This window comes from Fundulus heteroclitus, chromosome 7 (genome assembly GCF_011125445.2).
Source record: "Fundulus heteroclitus isolate FHET01 chromosome 7, MU-UCD_Fhet_4.1, whole genome shotgun sequence".
Classification (NCBI taxonomy): Eukaryota; Metazoa; Chordata; class Actinopteri; order Cyprinodontiformes; family Fundulidae; genus Fundulus; species Fundulus heteroclitus.
This window is the reverse complement of record NC_046367.1, coordinates 31812338-31836000: the sequence shown is the minus strand read 5'-3', so window position 1 is coordinate 31836000 and position 23663 is coordinate 31812338. Positions and strand designations below refer to the sequence as shown.

The following is a 23663-nucleotide window of genomic DNA, read 5'->3' as shown; positions in this document are numbered from 1 at the left end:
ATTTAAAGACTCTTGAAGGCAATTGATTTCGCTGGATTTTACTTTGTGCTATTGTGTAAAACCCTCTAAAATAAACGGATGCTTGTGGTTGTAATATGAAAAATGTCAAGGTACTTTAAAACACACTTGGATGGATGGAAATATTAAGAACATGTGCATCTAGATGACATATTTTGTCTACACTAGTCAGTTTTGCTGGGCCAAAGTTTTTCGGGCTTTAAGCCAGCATGGCAAGATATGTAAAATAGAATTTAAAAGGGTGTTGATTTTTAATTACATTTTTGTTTTTAGTTTAGCCATTACCAAGGAAGTAGCAGCCACAACACTTTTTTGTTGGGTTTTAGACGACTTCATGCAGGAAAGGCTGGAGTAATTTTAACACAGTTCTTAACTTTGGTTCGCTGTTAGCTTTAGCCACCAGGTCCAACTTAATCTGGTTTAGTGCTAAAAGATGACGCCAGGGAAAGCTGCCCTATGCAGGTAGGCAGGGGCGGATTTACCATTAGGCGAAACTAGGCAGTTCCTGGGGGCCCCCAAGTTCCTGGGGCCCCCAATTATCCAGCCAGACTTTGATAATGATGTAGTTCCACCAGACTGAGAGAGTCCAGCATCATCCACTCTGCTGGTAAGCAGTCAGCACAGTGTACAGTACTTCCTGAAGATGACCCAGCTCTGGCCAATCAGCTGTCTGATCGTGCACGCTGCTCAATAGTACTGCGAGGACCGCTCCAGGTGAAGAACGGGATCTTGCCAAGAAATGGAGACGGGCGCAGATTTACTTCCAGCTATTATTTCATTCAAATGAAAAATGGAGAACAGATAAGCAGATCATGGCTTGTCTACTAGAAAAATTAACAAAAGAAAACATAGAGGAAAACAACAAGAAAAGGGATAAGAGAGGGACACAGCGTAGAAAAAAATAATGTGTCTATTCTATTAAAATTTCTGTATCTGTATAAAGGGTATGTTTTATGTGTTGTCTTCACAATTCAGAGGGCCATGCCTTTCTTTGCCTAGGGCCCCAAATTTCCTAAATCCGTCCTTGAGGTAGGATAGTAACTGCTTATAAGGTTCTTACAGAACCCCACTATCCCTTTACAGCTTGAAAACTGGGATGCTTTAATTTAATTTAATTTTTTTTTTTTTACATTTTATCTTAAATATAACATCCAGATACAGTTTTAACTCTTAATCTTTGTCTGGAAGACACGTCCATCACTTCTAAGGAGGCATTTTGAAGGCATTACTTCTGACACCTGCAGGCAGCTCAGTCATCAGACTTCACATAAAGCTGTTGGTGTGTATGTGGAGGAGGAGGAGGAGGAGGAGGAGAAGGAGAGGAGGAGGAGGAGGAGCCCGGGCTCCTCCGCCGTGATAACAGGCTGCCGCCTCGGCTCTGTTATCTTCCGCTGCCCGCCAGCCGAGCCGCGGATCTCCTCCTCCGCACCTCCACCAGGAGTCACCCGTCTCTCCAGCCGAGCTCCACGCAGCAAGCAGGAGCGCTTTGTCTCATGGTGTCCCCGGCGGAGGACTCCCGGGCATCCACGCGCGTTTGCGGAATCGATCTGCGGCCAACTGTTGCGGGGGTCTCGAACAAGTCATGGAAACGTGCTTTCTGAATCTGCTGCTGCTGGGTCTGGGTCTGCCGGGGCCCCTCTGGGCAGGGACCCCCGGCTACAACCGCACCAACCCGGCGCCGGACGGGTTTTACTATCGTTCAGCGGGCACGGATGGACCCAGCAGCTCGGACGTCGGCGAAAGTTCAACTTCATACTCCAGCGAGAGTTTGTCCCCATCACAGAGGGACCTCCTGCTCACGCACACGGCTGAGACGCACGGCGCCACCACCGGGGCCCCCGGTAAGACCGCTGAACGAGAGGCCTGGTGGATGGGAGAAAACTTGCCCTGCAGAAAAACTGGGTGCAAAACCAAAAACAAAAAAAAAAAAAAAATTAAAAAAAATAGGGTTTTATTGTTTGGGGTTTAAATGATCCAAAGCTTGGAGATGCGGGAGCAGACCTTAATTCCAGGCTGATGCTTTAGTTGGACGTTACAATGAAGTTGTTTTACGCATTTAAACAAGTACAAAGGAAGAGTCGTGGCTTTTCACGAATGAAAGACAAACAAATGCGTTTAAAACTGCCTTTTATGCAGAAAACAGCACTAACCACGTCAAAGTTCTTCCAGATTTATTCACTGTTTTGTGAAATAAAACTAAAACAGAGGGAATGTTATTGATAGCATTTGATACTAAACTTATACTGTTTAGCCAGGAATTATTTGTAGGCTTCATTAATTTTTAGTTACAAATAGGAAAAACAAAAATAATATTCTGTTACACAGTTGATTATGACTTAGAATAGATTAAAATAAAAATGTCCTTTATTGTCCCACAGTGAGGGTATTTAGACAAAAGTAAGTATAAATGTACAGCATATGAAAAATAATCCTATGAAGTTATTAAAATAGGAAAACCTTTTATAACACAGTAAACAGCCACGTCCTTAATCTCAACTGAGGATAATCAGGATGAAGATTTGACAATTGATTCCCATTGAATCTTTTTTAGCTCTTCTGCACTGAAAAAATGGGACTTTTAGATGCTATTACATACTAGCCATCAAAGATTATTTACATTTTTACGCAAGTATATTGGGTCACCGATATATTGTTTATAAGTGGTTAAGCGAGCGGCATTATTTGAATAAATCCTACATGATCATCTTGATCAGAATTTAACTGGATTTTGTTGTTTTAGTCGCCCGTTATTGTCAATGGACGCGTGCGGCTGATACGTCTGCGTTGTTTTATGAAGCAAAACATCAAATGGGTCAAAAGGATTTGTGGCTGAGAGCATTTCTGTCTCAGTTTGGATCCAGGTTTACCCAATTTAGCAGCAGCACTGGGGTCAAAGCTGCAAGCAAGCTGGGGTTCTTCACCCTGAGGCTGCTGCTGGCACTGATCGGCACCTTTGGCTTTTGTTAGGGAGCATTTCTTGTCTTAAATATATTGGAAAAATTTCATCTTTCAGCAACTTCAAAACCAAAACTCATTCTTCTTTTATGTTTTTACTTAGTAAGGCGAGGAAAATTATCTTAAAAGAGTGGTTAGAATGCATTTCACATTACAAAAAAAAGTGTAATTTAAGCTATAAAAGTAAAATATATGCAAACTCTTAGCAATTTTATCCGTTAAAAGCTATAAGTTTGCTTTTCAGTGTACGGTAACAGAGAGCCGACAGATGACATTATGTATATTTATTAAACTAGACCCATTCAGGTAATTTAAATATCCTTAATGCAGTTTTCCCAACACATTTAAAACACAGATAGAGATTAAACTCAGTTATGACATCAGGCATCCTCAGATGACCCCACTCTGGGCAGCATCTTCTTTCTTCCTGCGGTTGATGTGCTTTGTTTGTCAGCAGAGACACGGCTCAGAACACGCTGGTGTGTAGTTTTGCTTTATAAAGGTCCATGAAGTGTAGTCGTATCACAGTTTAGATGCTTTGGAGGGAACTGGGGACACATTTCCTTCATGAAAAAAACCCAGGGACTCTTAGTCTGCTATCCTCCAGTTCACAGTAATAAAACTTTTTTTCTGGTCAGCTGGTTTTAGGAGACTCCGTGTAATCGTCACAAAACTGTTTAGGTTTATTACTTCTTTGGAGAATGAATTTATCTCATTTATTTATTTATTTATTTTTCCCCCCCAGTGTCCTGTCTGGCAATGTGGCAATAAAAATTGATTTCTTAATGCCAAATAGAGCTCGACGGATTTTGCTTTCACAAGTGGAGCTTTCGCCATAGTGCTCCGCTTGATTTATGCATGTAAATAGCTTTATTGTGATTCCTGTAGGGATAATTTCAAATTATATGGACACTACAATGGGAAAGTAGGAGAGGAAAGGAAGAACAAGAAGAGAAAAAAAGAAAGAGAAGAGGTGAAAGAAAGAAGAGATAAAAGGGAGAGAATGATAAAATGTATCTCATTTAGAGATAAAATCTGCAATTCTACTGTGAAGAAGAAAGGGGGCCTTAAATTTAAATATATGCAGGGAATCAATGTAAATATTCACAATGCTCGTCAATATGGGAGCAATAGAATATTTTCCTGCTTTAGTTCAGCTAGGAGTACCAAATTTATTTCATTTTCCTAAATGCTAGAAGAATAGCACCTTATTTTGTAACTGTCTTCGGATGCAGAGAGATTATTTTGCCGTTAAACGATTTGGGAAAGTCCGCGTAATGTCGCCACGTCTTTGTAAACGTCTGGTGGATCGATTCGAGGCATCTGAGTTAAAGGGAGGCGCACTTGTGGATGCGTTTCACGGCACGCCGCGTTCTCTGTGACATCATTTGGAAAAATCAAAGGAAACCAGTGAAAGTCCACGACTCTGAAGGAGCCACGTCCATCTGTTCAAACGAGCATAAGCAGCAAGGGGAAGGGTCCGGCCGTCATAGGGCTCTGTGTCTTAGAGATGAATTTGTTTTGGTACGGAATGTGCAAAAGACCTTGGGAAGATGCTGAAGTTGGTTAGAGAGAGTCATCCACAGTGAAAGGTCACCGCTGTTACGTTCGGAGAAAAAGAGAGTGTCTTGCAAGTTGCCAAACAAGATCGAATGTGTTAACCGCGGGGTCGGCAGCATCGTGTTGTCATGGTGCTTTGGTGCAAGAGGGACGGGGGCGCGTTACAAAACGGATGTCTTCACAAGAAAAGACAGTATGTGGATCAATGCTGAAGCAACATGTCAAGATACCAGCCAGGAAGTTACAGTTTAGGCACAAATGGATCTTACATGACTGATGAGCTAAAACATGTAGCAGTAAATTAGTTAAAAGACTCAACGTTTCAGAGTGGTCCTCCGTGTTCTCTGGTCTGTGGAGAATTTGCGGGCGCAGGAGAAAAAGACGTGCGAGGAAGGCGGCCTGCAGGCCTGAGTCAGGTTGGTACGCCTGTTCTGTCCCGGAGGAATGAGCCAGACTTCCAGCGAACTGCTGCTAGCAGCTTGTGGAGGGACGCACAAAATGTTTGACTCAAGTCTTACAGCCTTCTGCCAAATACTGCAAAAAACACCTCACTTTGAGAAAACTTTAAAAAAAACATCTCCCTCATCCCTCTGCAAATCGAAATTAGTTTGATAATTCCCAACTAAGCTAAAACAGGTAATGTTTTGTTCCATTTAAAGTTAGAGAGATTCATCTGGATCCCAAACTACATAAAAAAGTGGCTTCTCTACTGTGGATGTATTATATTTAAATATATTTTTTTTAATGGCACCAGTGGCACAATATATCTGTCCAGTCAGATAGACTTTGCAGGCCCCTTATATCCACAGCTACTGTTAAAGTTTCAGTGATGGGGACATAATGATGATGAAGGGCAGAAATATGGCTTAACCACAACCACAACTCTCATCATCATCGGCGTATTCAGCTATACTGCGATTCCATGTTATTCTGACATGTTATCCCAAGGAGCAAAACCATCTACCTGGTTGTGCAACAAAAAATCTGAATGTGTTCCAGTTTCCTGGTATTGGATTTTGGATGATGTCTCTCAATAGGATCTTTATTTTACAGCAGTTTTGGAGAATATTTGGGCTCGTGGTGGAAAAGATTATCGGGATGATGTCTTTTTGGTTTTATTTACCCAGTGTCGGTTTTGGCTCCATATTTCCGACATTCCCACCAACACCCTGTTTGATTCATGCAGTTCCACGCGGTCCAAGTGGGAGCCGTCCCAAACAGTTTCATAACACAGATGCCCTCATCCGAGCTGTGCTTGAAGGCCTAGATGCTGCAGGCAAGCTTAAGACTATGACTAACAAGTAGCTTTAAGGTCATGATCTTATTACAGAAAACCATTAGATTAAAAAAACAAAAACAAAAAAACAGCTTTCTGCTCACAACTAAACTACCTGGCAACAAAATGTCTGCTTAAGTTAGATATCCTTGTTCATTAGCAGCAGTTTTGAAGTGTGGTTGAAGAAGATGGATTTGCTAAACCCGAGTGGACCACAGTTTCTGAAACATATATCTCATGCGAAGAGACATTTACTGACAACTCTGTTAACAGCTCAGAGATAAACAGCAGAATCATCTGGGAGTGTCCATCACTTTCTGCCGGCACCTCGTTCCAGTGTGGGGGTTTGCAGCCTTGAATGGATCCAGAGAGACAAAAAAAAAGACAAAACGTCAATTACTAAGAGTGACACATGAAGAGGAATAAAAGTAGAAAAAAAAAACAGTCTTGTCGCCCCTGTGTCCTCCCCATAGACTCCCGTTAGACAGACTGTTGTGCTGCTGAAGGGTCCGTTTCTATGAGCTTTGGATGCAGACTGATTAAATGTATGTGGCAGCAGTGCTAACTGCATCAGTGCCGTCGTCCCGGTCCTGGAGAGAGGCCAGATAAAAGGCTGTTAGACCATGCAAGACCTGAGAGATAAACAGAGGAAGACTCGCACTCAGACCAGAAAACTAACCATGTTTTAAGTATGAGTTATATAAATCCTCTTTATACATTACAATTTGGTTTTAGTTCCTAAACAGTCAAGTCACCATCCTGCTCGCTGTGATTGGTGATAAGATAAACTTGTTTTCCACCACCTAATCCATCTAATCTAATCATATATTAATTGCTTTGATTGCAGATATGGACAGGTTTAGGCAAGTTTGCCAATTAATGAAGGTAAACCTGACCTACACCTGAATGCTATGTTCTCTTGTCTCTCCCATTTTAAAGAGTGGCTAATTAAAACGGGGCCCCGTGTCACATCACAAAAAAAGGAGGTGTCAGATTACTAACTAAACGTTAAACATTCCTCTGATTGACCTAAAAAAGTAAAATAGGAAATAAAAACAGGTTGTAAATGATTCAGTAACAAAACCACTAATTATAGCACCAGTAATTAGTCGGGGATCTAAGCATATTCAAATTAATGGTTTGAAATATGCAGGAGCAATAAAATGTCAATTTAATTTAAGGATTGTTACACATCTTTATCAGAGGGGGCAATCATTGAGAAACATTTGGGAGACATTTTAAAAAATGTGACATTCAACTAATTAAAAACCAGAGTACAATTAAGTAATTACATATCCATAACAAAAAATAGGTGTGCAGCTCATTTTCCAAACTTTTCCTTATGTGCGGCAAAATTGTCAATTCTAAAGTATTCAAAGGCCAAAAAATTATTAAAAAGGATAAAAACTAACCAACATAATACTGTGAATTTTTATTACCTGGTCAATGAAATATGATCCATTTTAATTAAACAAATTAGTCAGATTTTATGTAGGAAAGGGATGTCTAAATCATTGCAGATTAAAAAAGGGGTTTGCTCATTTGCTTTGTTAAAAGATAGTCATCCACGTTGCAAATTATTGTGGGCTTGATTAAAAAGACAAATTATTTTTGTTCTATAAGAACAGGGTTTGGATTCATCTTTCTTTGAAAACGCTTGCTGCATTTAGCTAATTTTATTAAATGGATTCAAAACAGGGTTTAGTTCACTAAAGTCAGCATTGAGTAAAAGTCATTGGATAGCTGTGATCCTATTTAATACGAAAATAAAGAGAATGGGAAAAGTTTGGTTATTAAAAGACGAATCCTTTTGCGTTGCAGCTAACATTTTAACCTGTCTGTAACACCATTGCCATTATTAAAAGTTAAAAAGGTTTCCATCTGCATCAGTCACAGGTGGGCAAAACATTTCCCAGTAGAAGAAAACTTCAGCAACACTTGAAGGTTCAGGGGCAGACGTTGTTGACAGACCTTGTGTCCTTCCTCAGGAATGACCCTGAAGAAGGACACAAGGCGAAACGCGTCGGTCTGTCAACAACGTCTATTCAATTCAATTCAATTCAATTTTATGTATATAGCACCAATTCATGAAACATGTCATCTCAAGGCACTTTTAAAAGTCAAATTCAATCAGATTATACAGATTGGAATATACAGATTGGTCAAAAATTTCCTATATAAGGGAACCCAGTTGATTGCAAGTCTTGGCAAGCAGCATTACTCCTGAAGAAGCGTAGAGCCACAGGGAGAGTCGTCTGCATTGTCCATGGCTTTGCAGCAATCCCTCATACTGAGCAAGCATGAAGCGACAGTGGAAAGAAAGACTCCCCATTAACGGGAAGGAAAACCCTCCAGCAGAACCAGGCTCAGTATGAACGGTCATCTGCCTCGACCGACTGGAGGTTAGAGAAGACAGAACAGAGACACAACAAGAGAGACAAACGAGCATTGCTGAAGTTTTCGTCTACCAGTTCATTTACCCTCTTCGTCCACCTTGAAAGTTGGTGAAGTTGTGCCAGAAACGTTTGGATCTCGCCAAAATATTTCTTAAAATTCAGTTGGGGAGGGCCACACAAAATCAACACGGGGGCCGAGAAATGGGCCCCCAGGCGGCACTTTGGACACGCCTGTTCTAAACAAGCAAAGTCACAATACACTGCATGCCCCTACGCTGTAAACACCATAATGTCAGGGTGTATTATGAGGGGAATGCTAGGAGCCGTGTAATTTAACAGCATGGAACAATGCTTCTAGGTGGGGACCTTGGCCGCATATCATTCCTCTTCATTCCGCCCCTGACTCTCAGCTGTCAAATGCAAAAAAAAAAAAAAAAAAAAATGCCACAAAAATGTCTGCAGATCAGCAATGCTGTCTTAACGGCCTCATTCTTTTCATTTCTGGTAGAGCTCAGGGAGTTTATGTGTGACCGAGCCATTTTCTAACCAGGCTAAAAGAGAGCGAGCTTTGGACAATGAATCCACGCCCAGATCCATGCTCTGCCGTTTTCTGCCAATCGCCCTGTGCTCACTCAGCTTTAGGAAGGAAATGGCAGATTCCCAGCAGAGACAGTCACTTCCATATTTAGGACTTCAAGCCATTGTTAGGAGCAGACAAACTGGCTGCCAGTGGCTCTCCACCCAAAAAGTCCTGCCCATACAGCCAGCTTTGTTCACCCTGACAGCATCTTCTCACTGTCTGCAGCCCCTCACAGGTTCTGGGCTGCAGGGGTTAGCGCCCTCTACTGGGCACTGCAAAGTGCTTGTCGAGTCAGTAATTTCTATCAATTAATTTCAGTGTGTTTATGTTTCTTGAAAAGTGGAGAATGTAAAAGTGGGAAATGTAGGATGGAAAAAATATAGTCTTAGTCTTCATGACAATGAGATCGTTATCTGAATCCCCCCCCCCCCCCAAAAAAAAAATGTTGCTCCAATCAAACCACTTTTAAATTTCGTATATGGGTTTATTTGTCTTACTCTACATGCATTACTGATGAAATTGTCCATTTATCTATCCATTCATTCAACATCCATGTGACCACTCCAGTCATCCGTCTATCAGTCCGTCCATTAATTCCTCCATCTTGTCAGTCTGTCCATCTCCGATCATCCCATCTTTCCACTTTGTCACCAGTCCATCTGTCATTTCATATGTGCATTAATGCATCCATGCAGCCATCCATCCATTGTCGTTTATGAGCTTTAATTTCAATTTAATCATCTCATTTCTGAAAGTGCTTACCTGACCAATGAAAAGAAAACATTTTATTTTCCGTAGGCTGCCTTCTAAATCACTCTGATCCAACCTGTGCAACTTCTCAGTTATCCAGATCGTCGCTACAGCAAACAGGCTTAAATCGGAGGCAACCGAACACGTTTTTCTGAAAACTGAGCAAAACTGACCCTCTAACGTCCTAGGACAGTGACTTGTGGGTCACTGATTTGCATCTTACTTAGAATGCACCCAGGCGGATGGGCCTCCATGTCCTTAAAAACAGCAACACAGCAGCGCACCAACTGCAGAACCGACAAAGACTCCTGGATAGGAAAAATCGAGCGGAAGTCCGCTGGCCTCCGAATTAAGCCCGTTTGCTCTTACTCTGATTATCAAACCCTTATGTGTGGATGTCCTACTGTTTCAACAGGCAGACTTTGAAACAGAAGTAATACAAGTGGAGAGTAAATTAAACTGTGGTCTTTACATTTTTTTTCCCCCCTTTGTATTTGCAGAACCGGAGCAGAGAGACATTTTCACAGAAACAAGCAGCCGGTTTCCAGAGGCCACAAATATGTCCACAGAGCCGCTTACCTCCTCCTTAATAACCACCACAGATGTCAGTAGTAGCAGCAACGACAACATCAGCAGCAGCGACTACATGAGCAGCAGCAGCATCAGGGACAACATGAGCAGCAGCAGCAGGAGAAGCGACTACATGAGCAGCAGCAGCATCAGGGACATGAGCAGCAGCAGCAGCAGCATCAGCAGCAGCAGCAGCATCAGCAGCAGCAGCAGCAGCAGAAGCGACTACATGAGCAGCAGCATCAGGGACAACATGAGCAGCAGCATCAGCAGCATCAGCAGCGACAGCAGCAGCAGCAGCAGCGACGGCAGCAGTAGCTTTACAAACACAAACCAGATGCCACTCCTGTCCTCCGCGTCCACGGAGGACAAGCCCTTGCTGTTTCCAGAGAACCAAACCCTGCCCCAGGACAGCCCAGGCACCACGCTCCGTTTCGGGGACGGCACGTCTTCGGCGTCGCGGAGCGGCACGCTCGCCGGGAGCACCTACACAACGATCGTCAGCCGCGCCGGGGAGAGGACCCTGCTCTCCGTGACCTCCTCCAACAACAGCACCTCATCGGCCTTCACCGAGGACTCCAGCTCCCCTCAGCCTCCGTCCACCTGGGGCATCCCTCCCAGGCCCGCCGAGACCGAGGCTTATACTCAAAGCGCCCCAGCGACGAGGACTAATGGGGGGAAAACCACAGAGCAGCAGGCGACCGGGGCTTTTTCAGAGACTGGAGGGCCAGCAGGGGCCAGCGGAACCCCGGGATTAACCGGACGACCCAATGCCACCAAGCCTCAGCTTTCTGTGACGTCTGAGGAGATCACAGAGTCCACACCATCTCTCCGGGTGACAGAGCCCGGCACGGGTCAGTCAGAAACACCCGTGTCCTCCACTCCTCCTCTCACTCCTCCTGCGGGGGGTCCCGTAAACGCCTCTGGGACAGAGCAGGATTCTGGCAGCAGTGTCGGATCCTCCACAGAGATGACGACCGGAACCCAAAGCCTCAGCACTCAGAACCAGGAGGGCACCAAGGGGCTCCCGTCCCAAACCAGCGAGGAGAGCGCGAGTTTAGGGCTGACCACAGTGTCCTCCACAGTCAGCAGTTCATCCCAAATGAATCGGTCCCCGACACACATGCCAGGGACGGTTACCGGAGTCTTCCTCACCACGACGGCAGGCACCGTCACAGAGAGGTAAACATGCAGCCATTGGCTATTGTAAGAGACCAGATTTAAAAAAAGGACACATTTTTTTTAAAAATTAGAAAAACTTCAAATATTGATATAAACGGGTAACAAAAGGGTCGAACTTCAACTCACAATAACTTCAATAAAAATCAGCATGGATTTGGGCCCAACTCAACTAAACAGTAACAAACGGACCTCCAGACAAAGAACAGAGGCGGCTTAAATAGGGGTGGAGTAACCTAAACTTTCCACATGAGGGAGGCACAACATAACAGAGGAACACCCATCCATCCATCCATCCATCCATTTTTTGACCCGCTTAATCCCTCATGGGGTAACAGGGGGTGCTGGTGCCGATCTCCAGCGTTCACTGGGCGAGAGTCTGGCTTCCGCCTCCAGCTGATTTGTATTTGCAGGACATCAAAAAAAAAAAAAAAAAAAAAAAAAAGAACAAGTGTAAGTAAACCATTCAGACAGATATTAACTAAAGTGTGCACCCATTAGAAAATATATTTCTAAATAAAATAATTTGAGCTTAATTTATGTATAGTGTAATCTGGAATCCTCGATAGCGCTCCACCCTTTACCTCTCACATCAATAAAATCACCCATTCTGCCTGTTCTCATCTATATTAATCACCTTCGTCCCTCCCTTTCAACCCACTCTGCAGCAGTTCTTGTCCTTAGCCCTGTCACCTCCCACATGAGCTACTTCTAACTAACTCTCTTCTCTTTGGCTTTCCTCATAATTTCCTCCACAAAAGCTACAAGTGGCGCCGAATTCAGCTTCTTCTTATTTACCTGCTAAAATCAAGGACAAATGCACCAATTTCAAGAAGATTTGACTTATTTTTAGTTTTGTTTTTGCAGTGTGAAAATTGTTTTATTGTGATTCCTGCGGGGAGAATTTCAAATTAAGTGGACACTACAATGGGAAAGTAGGAGAGTAGAGGAAGAACAAGAAGAGAAAAAAAAGAAAGAGAAGAGGTGAAAGAAAGAAGAGATAAAAGGGAGAGAATGATAAAACGTCTTCCGTCTGCTTCATCACCTGGAAAGAGAGATGTAAAAAGAACAGCACAACCAACAGACATAAAGCAACAGATACAATCGAGTAACACCTTGATACCATTGCTAAATCATATGTATTATTATTTAAGATGACAAGTGTAAAGTGATACCTGAGAAAAGAAAGTGAGAAAAAATAAATAAATAAATTACTGGAAATTACGGGATTAAGCTGGAAGAAACACACCCCTAAAGGCTTGCAGCGAAAGTTTGTTCTAACACGCATTGACTCAAGAGCTAATGACAAAACGCATGCCACAGCTTTTAGACCTTTATGTGGAAAAACGTTTGTAAACCACAAACATATATTCTTCCTTTGACTTGATAAGTATCCACTTTTCTTCTTCTGCTGAGCCGTCACGTCAAGTCCCCATAAACCATTCTGAAAGGTGTGCTTGTAATGTGGCAAAGAGTGGAAAAGTTTGCTAGACACTGTATGTATTTACAGATGTCCAATTAATCCAGAGATAAACTAGCAAATAAGCAAAAGAAATAATAACAATTTGGAGATTTAATCAATTTCCTCTTCATATTCAACAGGTCACAGACCACAGAGGAAAACACCTTTGCATCAACTGCTTCTCCAGCCTCCACCACGACCCCCGCTGGACTCCCCCTAACAGCGTCGCCGGCGACAACGGCGAGCGGCGCCTCCAGTAGCTATACGTCGGCGTCCACCACGGCGGCCCCCCTCACATCCGCTTCACCCTCCTCCACGGTCCACACCCCGCCTCCGCAGACCGCCGCTGCGCTCCCCACGGTCCACGCGTCGCCCAGCCGAACGCAGGGGCCTCCGACTAAAACGCTCGTCCCCACAGAAGCAGCGACCGTGCAGACAGAGACGAGCGCGGGGACCCAAAGGCTCGCCACCACACCGGCTCAGCACATCAAAACCACCTACAGTCACAGCACTCCGGCCAGGAGCACCGAGGCTGTGCCCCCCACCAGAAGACAGACAGAGAGAGGAGCCACGGAGATGGTCACCACAACGCCGCCCATCGAGATCCAAACCGCCAGAGCGCCAAAGAGTGAGTTGGTGACCCGTTTCACTTTTAGGTTCCCGTTTGGGACTTTTCCCCCCTGCGTGTCTGTATGTTCTTCTCCTCATAGGCTGAAGGGAAAAATCCGGCATTGTTGTCCCAGACGGGGTCACATCAAAACTGTAAATATCCCACATAAAAAAACAAAACAAAAAAAACAAAACAGTTTTTCAAAGTGCCTGGTGACGGATACGTTTATATTTTCTAGGGATGTGACAAACTAGGTAAAACTTTCCCTCAAGAATAATCGTCTTGTATCATTTAGTTTTAATAGTTTATATATTATGTAAATGCAGTGAGATAAGATATATATATATTTTTTAAGTCTTAACTTTGATAAATCCAATCAGATTTCAGATTTAATTAACTTAGTGATTCATTTTTCACCTATTGACTGGTTGATTTTGTGAGACTTTAGTGACCCCTTGTGGTGAATGCACACATTGCAGCCAATTTGGCTCAGTATTGGGAAATTGGGCAGCTGCGCCAAATATTGCATTTCTGGAGTACTTTTTTTTAGGTCATGGTATTTAAGTGTTACACAGGACACACTGTAATTCTATAACTCTGTATAACAAACCACAACTAAAGCAAGGTTTTAAAACCATACTTTTAAACACAACTGTTCTTAAATAAAATCTAGGCTTCTCATTATTTACTGAACTTTCCAACAGTTTCTGGGGGGAAAAAATAGGCAAACAAAACCTATTCACGTTGAGAGCTTAAAACTTTTACTTATCATGAGAATATTTATTTGCTTTTTATTTTTAACCGTTTTGCAAGAATGCAACCACTGCTTAATTTCGCAAAGACCCCAATATTTAGCAAGCTGCCTTCATAGATTTGATGGACATGGTCACAGACAAGTCAACAAGCAACCCAGACACAATTGTTTAAAAACTCTAATTATTTCAATCAGACGGGTGTCTGGTGGTGAAAGACAATGTTTTGAGTTGTGTGCAGAGGCGGTTGCGTTGATAAGTTGCGCTGCTGTGTATAAATGTTCTGGTTGGTTGCATTAGTGCTTTACTGAAAAGTCCACACAAAGGCCAGTCAGACAAGGCACATATCTGTAAAGCACGGGACGTGCGTGAAAGTTTACAGGAAAATAAACACATTAATTGCACAGAAAAACAAGCATCAAAAGAAAAGTTGTGAATTTGAGCATCACAATGAAAGAAAGAAACTTGAAATGCTAATTGAGAACAAATAGAAGACTTAGACTTGAAAGGAACTGATAAAACCAACTCTGACCTGTGTGGAATAGTCACAGTAAGCAATAACGTTTTCAGTCCAGATTTAGGAGCCAGCATGTCTCAGGTTTTCAACTTTTTATGGAAATCCTAAAAACAAACAAACTAAACTGTACCTCCTTTATTGCTGAGTGATGAGGACTCTACATGGTTCATCCCTGACTGACATCAACGAGACGTTCAATTCTATTCTTCTACATCATTTCTCCTTTCATGAAACATTTCTTGGTCTTGGCCGGGACCCTGGCTACAGGATTTGGGATGATCTCCGGCTGACTGACTGAATATTTTTTATTTTTTGTAATAAATTATTTTCAGTCCTTGGGACACATTTCTGGACATGGGGAATGTATATCAGAACAAACATAAAACTTTAAAATGTCCAACAAACAGCATAGGAGAAACAAACAAACAAAAAGTTAACCTGATTTAGTACCAGAATTAAAACCAACTAGGTGGGCTTGGTCTCCCAATTTTTGAGCATTGACAAACCCCCATGTGTATTTATTTCTTTTTGTCAGATGATGCAGAGTAGCTTCAATCTCCCAAATAAGATCTGAACCAGATTAACACGCTGCCAGGCAATCGTACCCAAATATTGGACTCTTGCTGTACCAGAGAAGTAGAACTGGAGAAACTGCTTGGAAGACTGCATCTGTATTAGAAATGTCCTGAAAATCAAACTGGTAGCTTTTGTGTCATCTTGCAGACAGTCTAACACAGGGCTGTCAAGCTCATTTCTATATGGGGCCACTTTGGCATCATGAAGTCATTAAAAGGGCCGGTTGCACGTGTATAGAGGATATTTTTCATTTCATAATTTCATTCCAGTTGACATAGAAGTATAAAAAAATGCACAGTAACATAAAAGTAGCAGTTTATAAAGTTTATCTGCAAAACAAAGTTGATATTGGAAGGGTTTCACTTTAAATTCATCATTCTGCGTCACCTTTTCTCCTTTTGGACATTTCTTGTTTTAATGTGTTGTGGGGAAGCTGACATCTTGTGGCAGGATACTGTTACTACACAGTTAAAAAAAATAAACATTCACCACAGGAGGTACAGTTTTAGCCACTTTATACACTTTAAAAGGATATATGCCTCTACTTTATGACATGATATGCCTTTTTTTGGCTCTTGAGGGCCGGATAATTTACCTTGACGGGCCGGATTTGGCCCACGGGCCTTGAGTTTGACACCTGTGGTCTAATAGATAACCGACCAAACATTTTTTTTTTTGATGCCAAAACACCTTACGGCCTCTCTGAATTCCAGGAAACCCCTGCGTGTCGAACCCCTGCGTGAACGGAGGGATGTGCGTGAGCTACAAGGGACCCGAGTACACCTGTCAGTGTCAGAAGGCCTGGACAGGACCGACCTGCGACCAGGGTGAGCTCGCGCTCCCGTGAAGAAAACGACCGACAGTCGGAGATCCGACGAAGTGCCTATTCATGTTGTGTTCTCTCGTAACCGCTTGCGTTCAGATCTGGATGAGTGTGAGCAGGACCCCTGCCCGACGGGCTCCACGTGCGTCAACACCAAGGGCTCCTTCAGCTGCGAGTGTCCGCTCGGCTACGACCTGGAGGACGGACGCACGTGCACAAGAGGTGACGCTGGAACCCGAGCGAGCGCTGTTCACTGTTCCCCTTAACGCCTCTTTGGTTTGCTCACTGCTGACCTTTCTTTCACAGCAAAGACATTCCTGGGGACTTTCACTCTTAACAGACACGATCGTATAAAAAGCTCGGCCATGCACGAGATTCAGAGGGAGATCGTAAAGCTGGTGAGCCTCACTCTGCAACGCCTCGTAGCGCGACAGCATCATGCGGCAAAAAGATATTTGAAGGGTTTAGATGCAGTTTTTTGCGAGGCGCTGGGCGTTAACACACAGCATCGCTGCTTATATCTTCATATGTTTGATGTTTAATGCACGTTGTGCGCGTGTCATGTTCTTCCCTGCAGCTCAATGTGTCGTTGTCGGTCCTCCAAGGTTACAGCCGCTCAACCCTGAGTAGGAAGTAAGTCTGCGGCATCCCGTAACTTTTACATTTCCATTCTTTTAAAGCTTCTTATTTAGAGTTTTAATTATCTTGTTCATTTGTCACTGATTTTAACAAATCAATAATGTTTTCCGCAGGGAGCAGGGCGGCGTTCGCATCCTGGCTGTCAACATGTTTTCCGTCTCCACCGATGTGACGACTGCTGAAGTGTACAACAGCATCCAGATGTCTCTAAGCAACTGCAGCTCCTCGCTGACCCACTGCAGGATGGTGTTGCAGCATCAGCTCTCCTACCACAGTAGGTTCATTAGCCAGCATCAACATGATCGTCAGCAGACTTCTCTTTCTCCCCTATGTCTGTGTCTGATCGGTGTATTTTGAATTTCCCTCTGGGCCGTTTAGCAAATGATGCTGTGTGTTTATGTGTAGCCACAAGGGGGCAGTTTATCCACATCTTTTGCTCTAATCCAGAGGTTTCCAAAGTGCAGTGGGTCGTTTGGAATAACTCTGTGTGGCTCCCCGACTGCATTGCAAGAATGGTTCAAGTGTGACCCTGCAGCAAATAGAGCTGATGCTGACGGACACTTTGGTCCACGGTATATTTTAGACACATCTTCAGAAATGAAATACATTTGGTACAACGGAACATATTTTTCTGATATTAGTGGTGTTTTTATTGCTCGCGTTTTCAATAGTGATTAGGGCCAAACCCATAGAGCCACTTTTTACTGAAAAGCAGACTTGGGCCGCACCCAAGCACCAACCTTGGCTAAATGCAGCACAGGCTTCTCAGAAAGTTCTCATTTATTGCTAGGAATAAACTAAAACGATTTTCTAGACCAGGGGTCCTCAATCTTTTCATGGCCAGGGACCCCTTAGCAGCGGTAAAACTTTTCTAAGGATCCCTTGATTTAGATTACTCATGCTGATAGTATTTTTAAACAGCCTTGTGTACTGTTAAGTACATTAGGAATTACATATGTTTTTAAAAATATATATAAATACACCTAATATTAGTAGTTGGTTTTCGTCCTGGCCGTGGAACACTGGACCAGCTCTATACCCTCAGCAGGATTCTGGAGGGGGCATGGGAGTTTGCCCAACCAGTCTACATGTGCTTTGTGGATCTGGAGAAGGCATTCGACCGTGTCCCCCGAGGGATCCTGTGGGGGGTACTCCGGGAGTATGGAGTACCGGACCCTTTAATAAGGGCTGTCAGGTCTCTGTACGACCGGTGTCAGAGTCTGGTCCGCATTGCCTGCAGTAAGTCGGACTCGTTTCCGGTGAGAGTTGGACTCCGCCAAGGCTGCCCTTTGTCACCGATTCTGTTCATAACTTTTATGGACAGAATTTCTAGGCGCAGCCAAGGTGTTGAGGGGATCCGTTTTGGTGGCCTTAGGATTGCGTCTCTGCTATTCGCAGACGACGTGGTCCTATTGGCTTCATCAGGACGTGATCTACAGCTCTCACTGGAGCGGTTCACAGCCGAGTGCGAAGCGGCCAGGATGAAAATCAGTGCCTCCAAATCCGAGACCATGGTCTTGAACCGGAAAAGGATAGAGTGCCTTCTCCGGGTTGGGGAGGATGTGCTGCCCCTAGTGGAGGAGTTCAAGTATCTTGGGGTCTTGTTCACGAATGAGGGGAAGATGGAGCGGGAGATCGACAGGCGGATTGGTGCAGCGTCTGCTGTGAAGCGGGCGCTGTACCGATCCGTTGTGGTGAAGACAGAGCTGAGCCAAAAGGCGAAGCTCTCGATTTACCGGTCGATCTACGTTCCTACCCTCATCTATGGTCATGAACTTTGGGTCGTGACCAAAAGAACGAGATCCCGGATACAAGCGGCTGAAATGAGTGTTCTCCGTAGTGTGTCTGGGCTCTCCCTTAGAGATAGGGTGAGGAGCTCAGTCATCCGGGGAGGACTCAGAGTAGAGCCGCTGCTCCTCCACGTTGAGAGGAGCCAGTTGAGTTGGCCCGGGCATCTGGTTAGGATGCCTCCTGGACGCCTCCCTGGTGAGGTGTTCCGGGCACGTCCCACCGGGAGGAGGCCAAGGGGAAGACCCAGGACACGCTGGAGGGACTATGTCTCCCGGCTGGCCTGGGAACGCCTTGGGATTCCTCCTGAGGAGCTGGCCCAAGTGGCTGGGGAGAGGGACGTCTGGGCCTCCCTACTGAAGCTGCTACCCCCGCGACCCGACCCCGGATAAGCGGAAGAAGACGGACGGACGGACGGACGGACGGACGGACACCTAATATTAGATCCTCATTCTCGATAAAGCCAAACTCGATGTAATTTTAGCAATTTTAGCTGATTTGGCTTTGACTTTACTTGATGTAGTGGACGGAGTTAACTGTTTGTCCATTGTGTTACTTAGCTCAACCCCGACACATCCTTAGCGGTGCCTCCTCAAGCCCGACAACATGCGTTTCATGGACCCCCAACCCGTGGTTCGCGGACCCCCAGTGGTCCGGGGGACCTCTGTTTGAGGGCCGCTGCCATCGAGGCTCAATGCTTATCACAATCTTTCCAGATACTAAACGACATTGTCACCGTCCACAGTGAAGTGAGTTTAGCATTAACCTGGACCTACAGGATGCTGACCAAGAATGAAGAACCCGCTTCAAAATCTGCATCTTAAAGCATGATTATAGTTTGCAGCTGCTATTCTGGGGCGAGCCAGATTCCTCCTGGAGAAAGGTTTTATGATCACACACAGCAGACATTAAGCTATTTGACCACAAAGGCAAGAAGAAAGCTTAACACGTTAACCACTTTAATGTAAACTTCTCACCAGCACAGCAGTCTTCGCGGTTGGTGTCGTGAGACTGCTGTAGACGCTTAAAAGAAGGAGCAACAATGGTTTTCAGGAGATATTTCATTTAATTCAAAGTTTATGCAAAGTTCTTTCAAGTGTTTTTAGCATTTTCTTTTTTTTCCAGTGTCCTGTCTAGCAATGTGGCCATAAGAATTGTTGTCTTATTGCCAAATAAAGCTTGACAGATTTTGCTTTCACAAGTGGAGCACTCAGCTTTTGACATAGTACTCCGCTTTATTCATGCATGTAAATAGTTTTATTATGATTCATGTGGGAGGTAATGACATTGTGTGGACAATGGGAAAGTAGAAGAGTAAAGGGAGAACAAGTAGAGAAAAAAAGAGAAGAGATAAAAGGGAGAGAGTCATAAAGTTTTTAGCATTTTCAACAGACGGCATTCAGAGCGCCTCCTGAAACAAATACATTCCAAAAAAGTTACTTTTAACACTAAAATATCCATTACAGGCATAAAGGATTTAGACAGACACTTTTTTAAGTTGAAATTTCCAATCACTCCTGATTGTGTTTCAGTGGAGAGCCTATGTGAAGCCCAGAAAACGCCGTGCGATGCCGAGCGCTCATCCTGCACTGACACCAGCGGCACGGCCTACTGCCAGTGTCTCCAGGGATATTACAAGCACAACCCAGAGGACTTGTCCTGCCTGGGTAAGCTCTTTTTTCTTATCGCAGAATAATGACGGATCAATGGCTTGCTCACTCGAAGAAGGAAAAACAGAAGCTCGCCGTTGGATTCTAATCCTGTTCTGTCTTATTTCAGAATGCAGGGATGGATACAAGCTGGAAAATGGCACGTGTGTCCCGTGAGTCAAACCTCTGTTTATTTGCACTGTCAAATCAGTAAAATTCAAGTTAAGAGTCGCTAATAGTCTTTGTTTGTGCTTCTCAGGTGCACGTTTGGATTTGGAGGATTCAATTGTTCCAATTGTAAGCAGTGCTAACCGATCACTATTATTCAGCCTGCACGATTTTCATGCTTATAACACAGTTATATGTGTTTATTTGTTTGGTAACTGCAATGTTTTTTTTCTCTATCTAACATCACAGTTTACAAGCTGATCGCAGTGGTGGTGTCACCTGCAGGAGGCGCTCTCCTCCTCATCCTCGTCATCGCTCTCGTTGTCACTTGCCGCAAGTAAGATGGCTCTCTTTGTCAGAGGATCTAAAGTGTTTCTAAGTTTAATTTCAGGTTTATTCCGGTTAATGTTGTTGATAAAAAAAAGTGCCCTGCCAGCTTCATATTTGCAGTATTCACCCTTTCAGGAAAAACAAAAATGACATCAACAAGATCATCTTCAAGAGTGGAGACATGCAGATGTCGCCGTACGCCGACTTCCTCAAGAGCAACCGCATATCCATGGAGTGCGGCAGGGAGACCATAGAGATGCAGGAGAACGGCAGCACCAAAAACCTGCTGCAGATGACTGACATTTACTATTCTGTAAGTAGACCTTTTCATGTTCGTTTTTGCGGCGTTAAAAGATTTTCTGCAGCTACCTGGTCTCTCCTTTGATCACCTACGAATTATGTGTTGACCTTTGTTCAAGAAGCGGGAATATAGCCTAAAACAGAGCAGTGCACACAAATGAGAAAGAATGGGGGGAAAAAATCAGGCAAAATGGGAGAAAATCTATACAGACACAATAAAGGAAGCTAGGTTTGCTAAAATAATTAACAGGTGTGTTTTTTTAATAGCATCTCTAAGAGAAGACGAATAGAGAAATCTAGTTTTGCAAAAACATTTTTTTTTCATACCTAAGGCACGAGGAACCATAATTTGAACTGCTTTGCTACCTTAAGCCTGGAATTCATTGTATTGTTTTACAGATCTACAGGGTCAACGCTTAAAGTGCCTTGCAAAAGTATTCACCCAGTTGGCGTTTTTCCATGTTTTTTGTTGCCTCACAACCTGGAAGAGTTTGCACAAATTCAGTTACAGAACATGTCTGCAACTTTGAAGATGTATTATTACTAATATTGTGAAGCAAAGAAAGTTTGGCCAGAATAACTGAAGCCTTCGGCGTCCTTAACTATTCACCCCTCTACAGTCAGTACTTTGTAGAGCCACCTTTTGCAGCAATTCTAGCTGCAAGTGGCTTCACTGCAAAAACGGATCTAAAAATAAGTAAAATGTTCTTAAAATTAGTGTATTTGTCCTTGATTTGAGCAGGTAAACAAGATTATTTGCCAATGGAATGAGTATTTTGACTCCTAAAATAAGATAATTAGACATCCTGCACTTGAAATAAGATGATGGAGATGAGTTGTTCCTATTTTAAGTGCAAAAATCCTATTCCATTGGCAAATCCTCTTATTTACCTGCTCAAATCAAGGACAAATACACTAATTTTAAGCATATTTTACTTATTTTAAGTTCCATTTTTGCAGTGATGGATCTGTCTCTACAAAACACACTTCTGGATCCCCAGGGAGTTGCCATAAGTAATCACACCCCTGGTTATCCTGACACAATGACTATTGTTGTACAGATCCTACACATAAAAAAAATAAAATTAAAAACATTTACAGTACAGGTTGAATTGTAAGAAAATAGGTAAAAAGAAAAAGCCAAGGGGGGTTGAATACTTTTGAACGCTTGCTTATTGTTTGTGTGTTTGTTTATTAATGCGGTCAGAACGTCCAAAACATGTTTTCTATTTTTTGCAGTTGATAATTGAAACCAGATCGATCATCTAAAGCATTTTCCTGTGTCGTTTCCCGCAGGCTGCTTTGCGTAACTCGGACCTGGACAGAAATGGCCTGTATCCGTTCACCGGTCTGCCCGGATCGCGCCACTCGTGCATCTACCCCGCGCAGCTGAACCCCTCTTTCATAAGCGACGATTCCCGGAGGAGAGACTACTTTTGAGCGCCTGACTCTCACTGTTGCACTGCGCCACGATGGCTTTATTGTCACCATGGGGGCGTCAACCAGTACGGTCCTCTGGCCATCTGAAATCAGGGCTGAGCCCAGAAGCCTGTAAATGACTGCGTGTGGCTGCATTTTAATTACAAAGATTTTTGCAAGGTAAATCTGTTTCCCTGTGACCATTTCGGATGTTTTTGCATGTTATGAATCATTTAGCTCAACTCCAACAGGCCTGGAGGGCTTTTTCTTTCTTTCTTTTTTTTTTTTTACTGTAAATGGAGCGTTTTGTTCTTTGTTTTAATGCAAAGGCTAATGGTCCATTGCATTTTGGGTGTCCTGGCCGCCACTTGTGTTGTCAGTTATTGCCGCCTGGCAACAAAGCGCTGCGTTGATGCACAGGGAAATATAAGACCAGAGGTAACCTATTCACTGCAAAAACGGAACTAAAAATAAGTAATATTTTCTTAAAATTAGTGTATCTATCCTTGATTTGAGCAGCTAAATAAGATGATCTGCCAATGGAATAGAATTTTTGCACTTAAAATAGGAAGAACTGGTCTCTATCATCTTATTTCAGGTACAGTTTATCTAATTATCTTATTTTAGGGGTCAAAATACTAATTCCACTGGCAGATAATCTTATGTACCTGCTCAAATCAAGGACAAAAACCCAAATTTTAAGAACATTTTACTTATTTTTAGGTCTGTTTTTGCAGTGTTGAAATTGTGCTTCCTAGGAATTTTGACAAAAACTTTGGTTGGACAGGCAGCAGCAAGATAGTCCAAAAACATCTAATACAGGAAAAGCGCTGCACCTACACACGTTAAATATAGGCTCTCACCACTGCTGTAACAGGCTGTCTGTTTTGATACGTCTTAAAGAGAAGACATTTTTGGAGCTTAACAAGTAACTACAACGTGTCCAAAGTGCGGATTTAAGCTGACAGTGACTAAATAATGACTTTGTAACCGGATGCTAGCTGTTATTTATTCCAGGGATGCCCAAGTTGTCCACATGTAGCATGCTGGATATCTCTATAGTACACACTGGCTGATTTCTAAGGGATACACCTGTGGCTTTAAGTGTGTGAAACAGGTTGTTTGTGCAAAAAAAAAAATGAAGGTGAGATGGTGTGTGTGTGTGTGTCTGTGTGTGTGTGCGCGTGCAAAATAATAATTACCAGAAATTTTATAACGCATATGTGTTTGAATGTAGAGATGTATCATAATTAACTGTTCCTGCCATGGATTATTATTTGTATGTATGTGTGTTTTTGTTTAGTTTGTCTTGTATGTTTATATGATGTGTTAATGCTGGCGTTTTA

The 23663-nt window shown here is 43.3% G+C and overlaps 1 protein-coding gene across 1 annotated transcript; it reads left to right on the top strand.

The window, feature by feature from the left end:
• Positions 1–1394: 1394 nt before the first annotated feature.
• Positions 1395–22343, top strand: heg1 (heart development protein with EGF-like domains 1). Its single transcript, XM_036139761.1, has 15 exons — positions 1395–1859; positions 10036–10230; positions 10324–11287; positions 12887–13374; positions 15915–16028; positions 16124–16246; positions 16331–16422; positions 16602–16657; positions 16777–16937; positions 19984–20118; positions 20231–20273; positions 20360–20397; positions 20518–20605; positions 20734–20911; positions 22195–22343. Exons 1-15 carry the CDS (start codon positions 1601–1603, stop codon positions 22336–22338), a joined length of 3078 nt encoding a protein of 1025 aa, XP_035995654.1. The 5' UTR covers positions 1395–1600; the 3' UTR covers positions 22339–22343.
• The last annotated feature ends 1320 nt before the right edge of the window (positions 22344–23663 follow it).

Excerpts from the sequence above, each read along its gene's own strand:
- heg1 (XM_036139761.1), top strand. The coding sequence starts at position 1,601 with ATGGAAACGTGCTTTCTGAATCTGCTGCTGCTGGGTCTGGGTCTGCCG. Across the intron at positions 16,029-16,123 it reads AGGACCGACCTGCGACCAGG|ATCTGGATGAGTGTGAGCAG; the intron begins GTGAGCTCGCGC and ends GCTTGCGTTCAG. Across the intron at positions 16,247-16,330 it reads CGGACGCACGTGCACAAGAG|CAAAGACATTCCTGGGGACT; the intron begins GTGACGCTGGAA and ends TTTCTTTCACAG.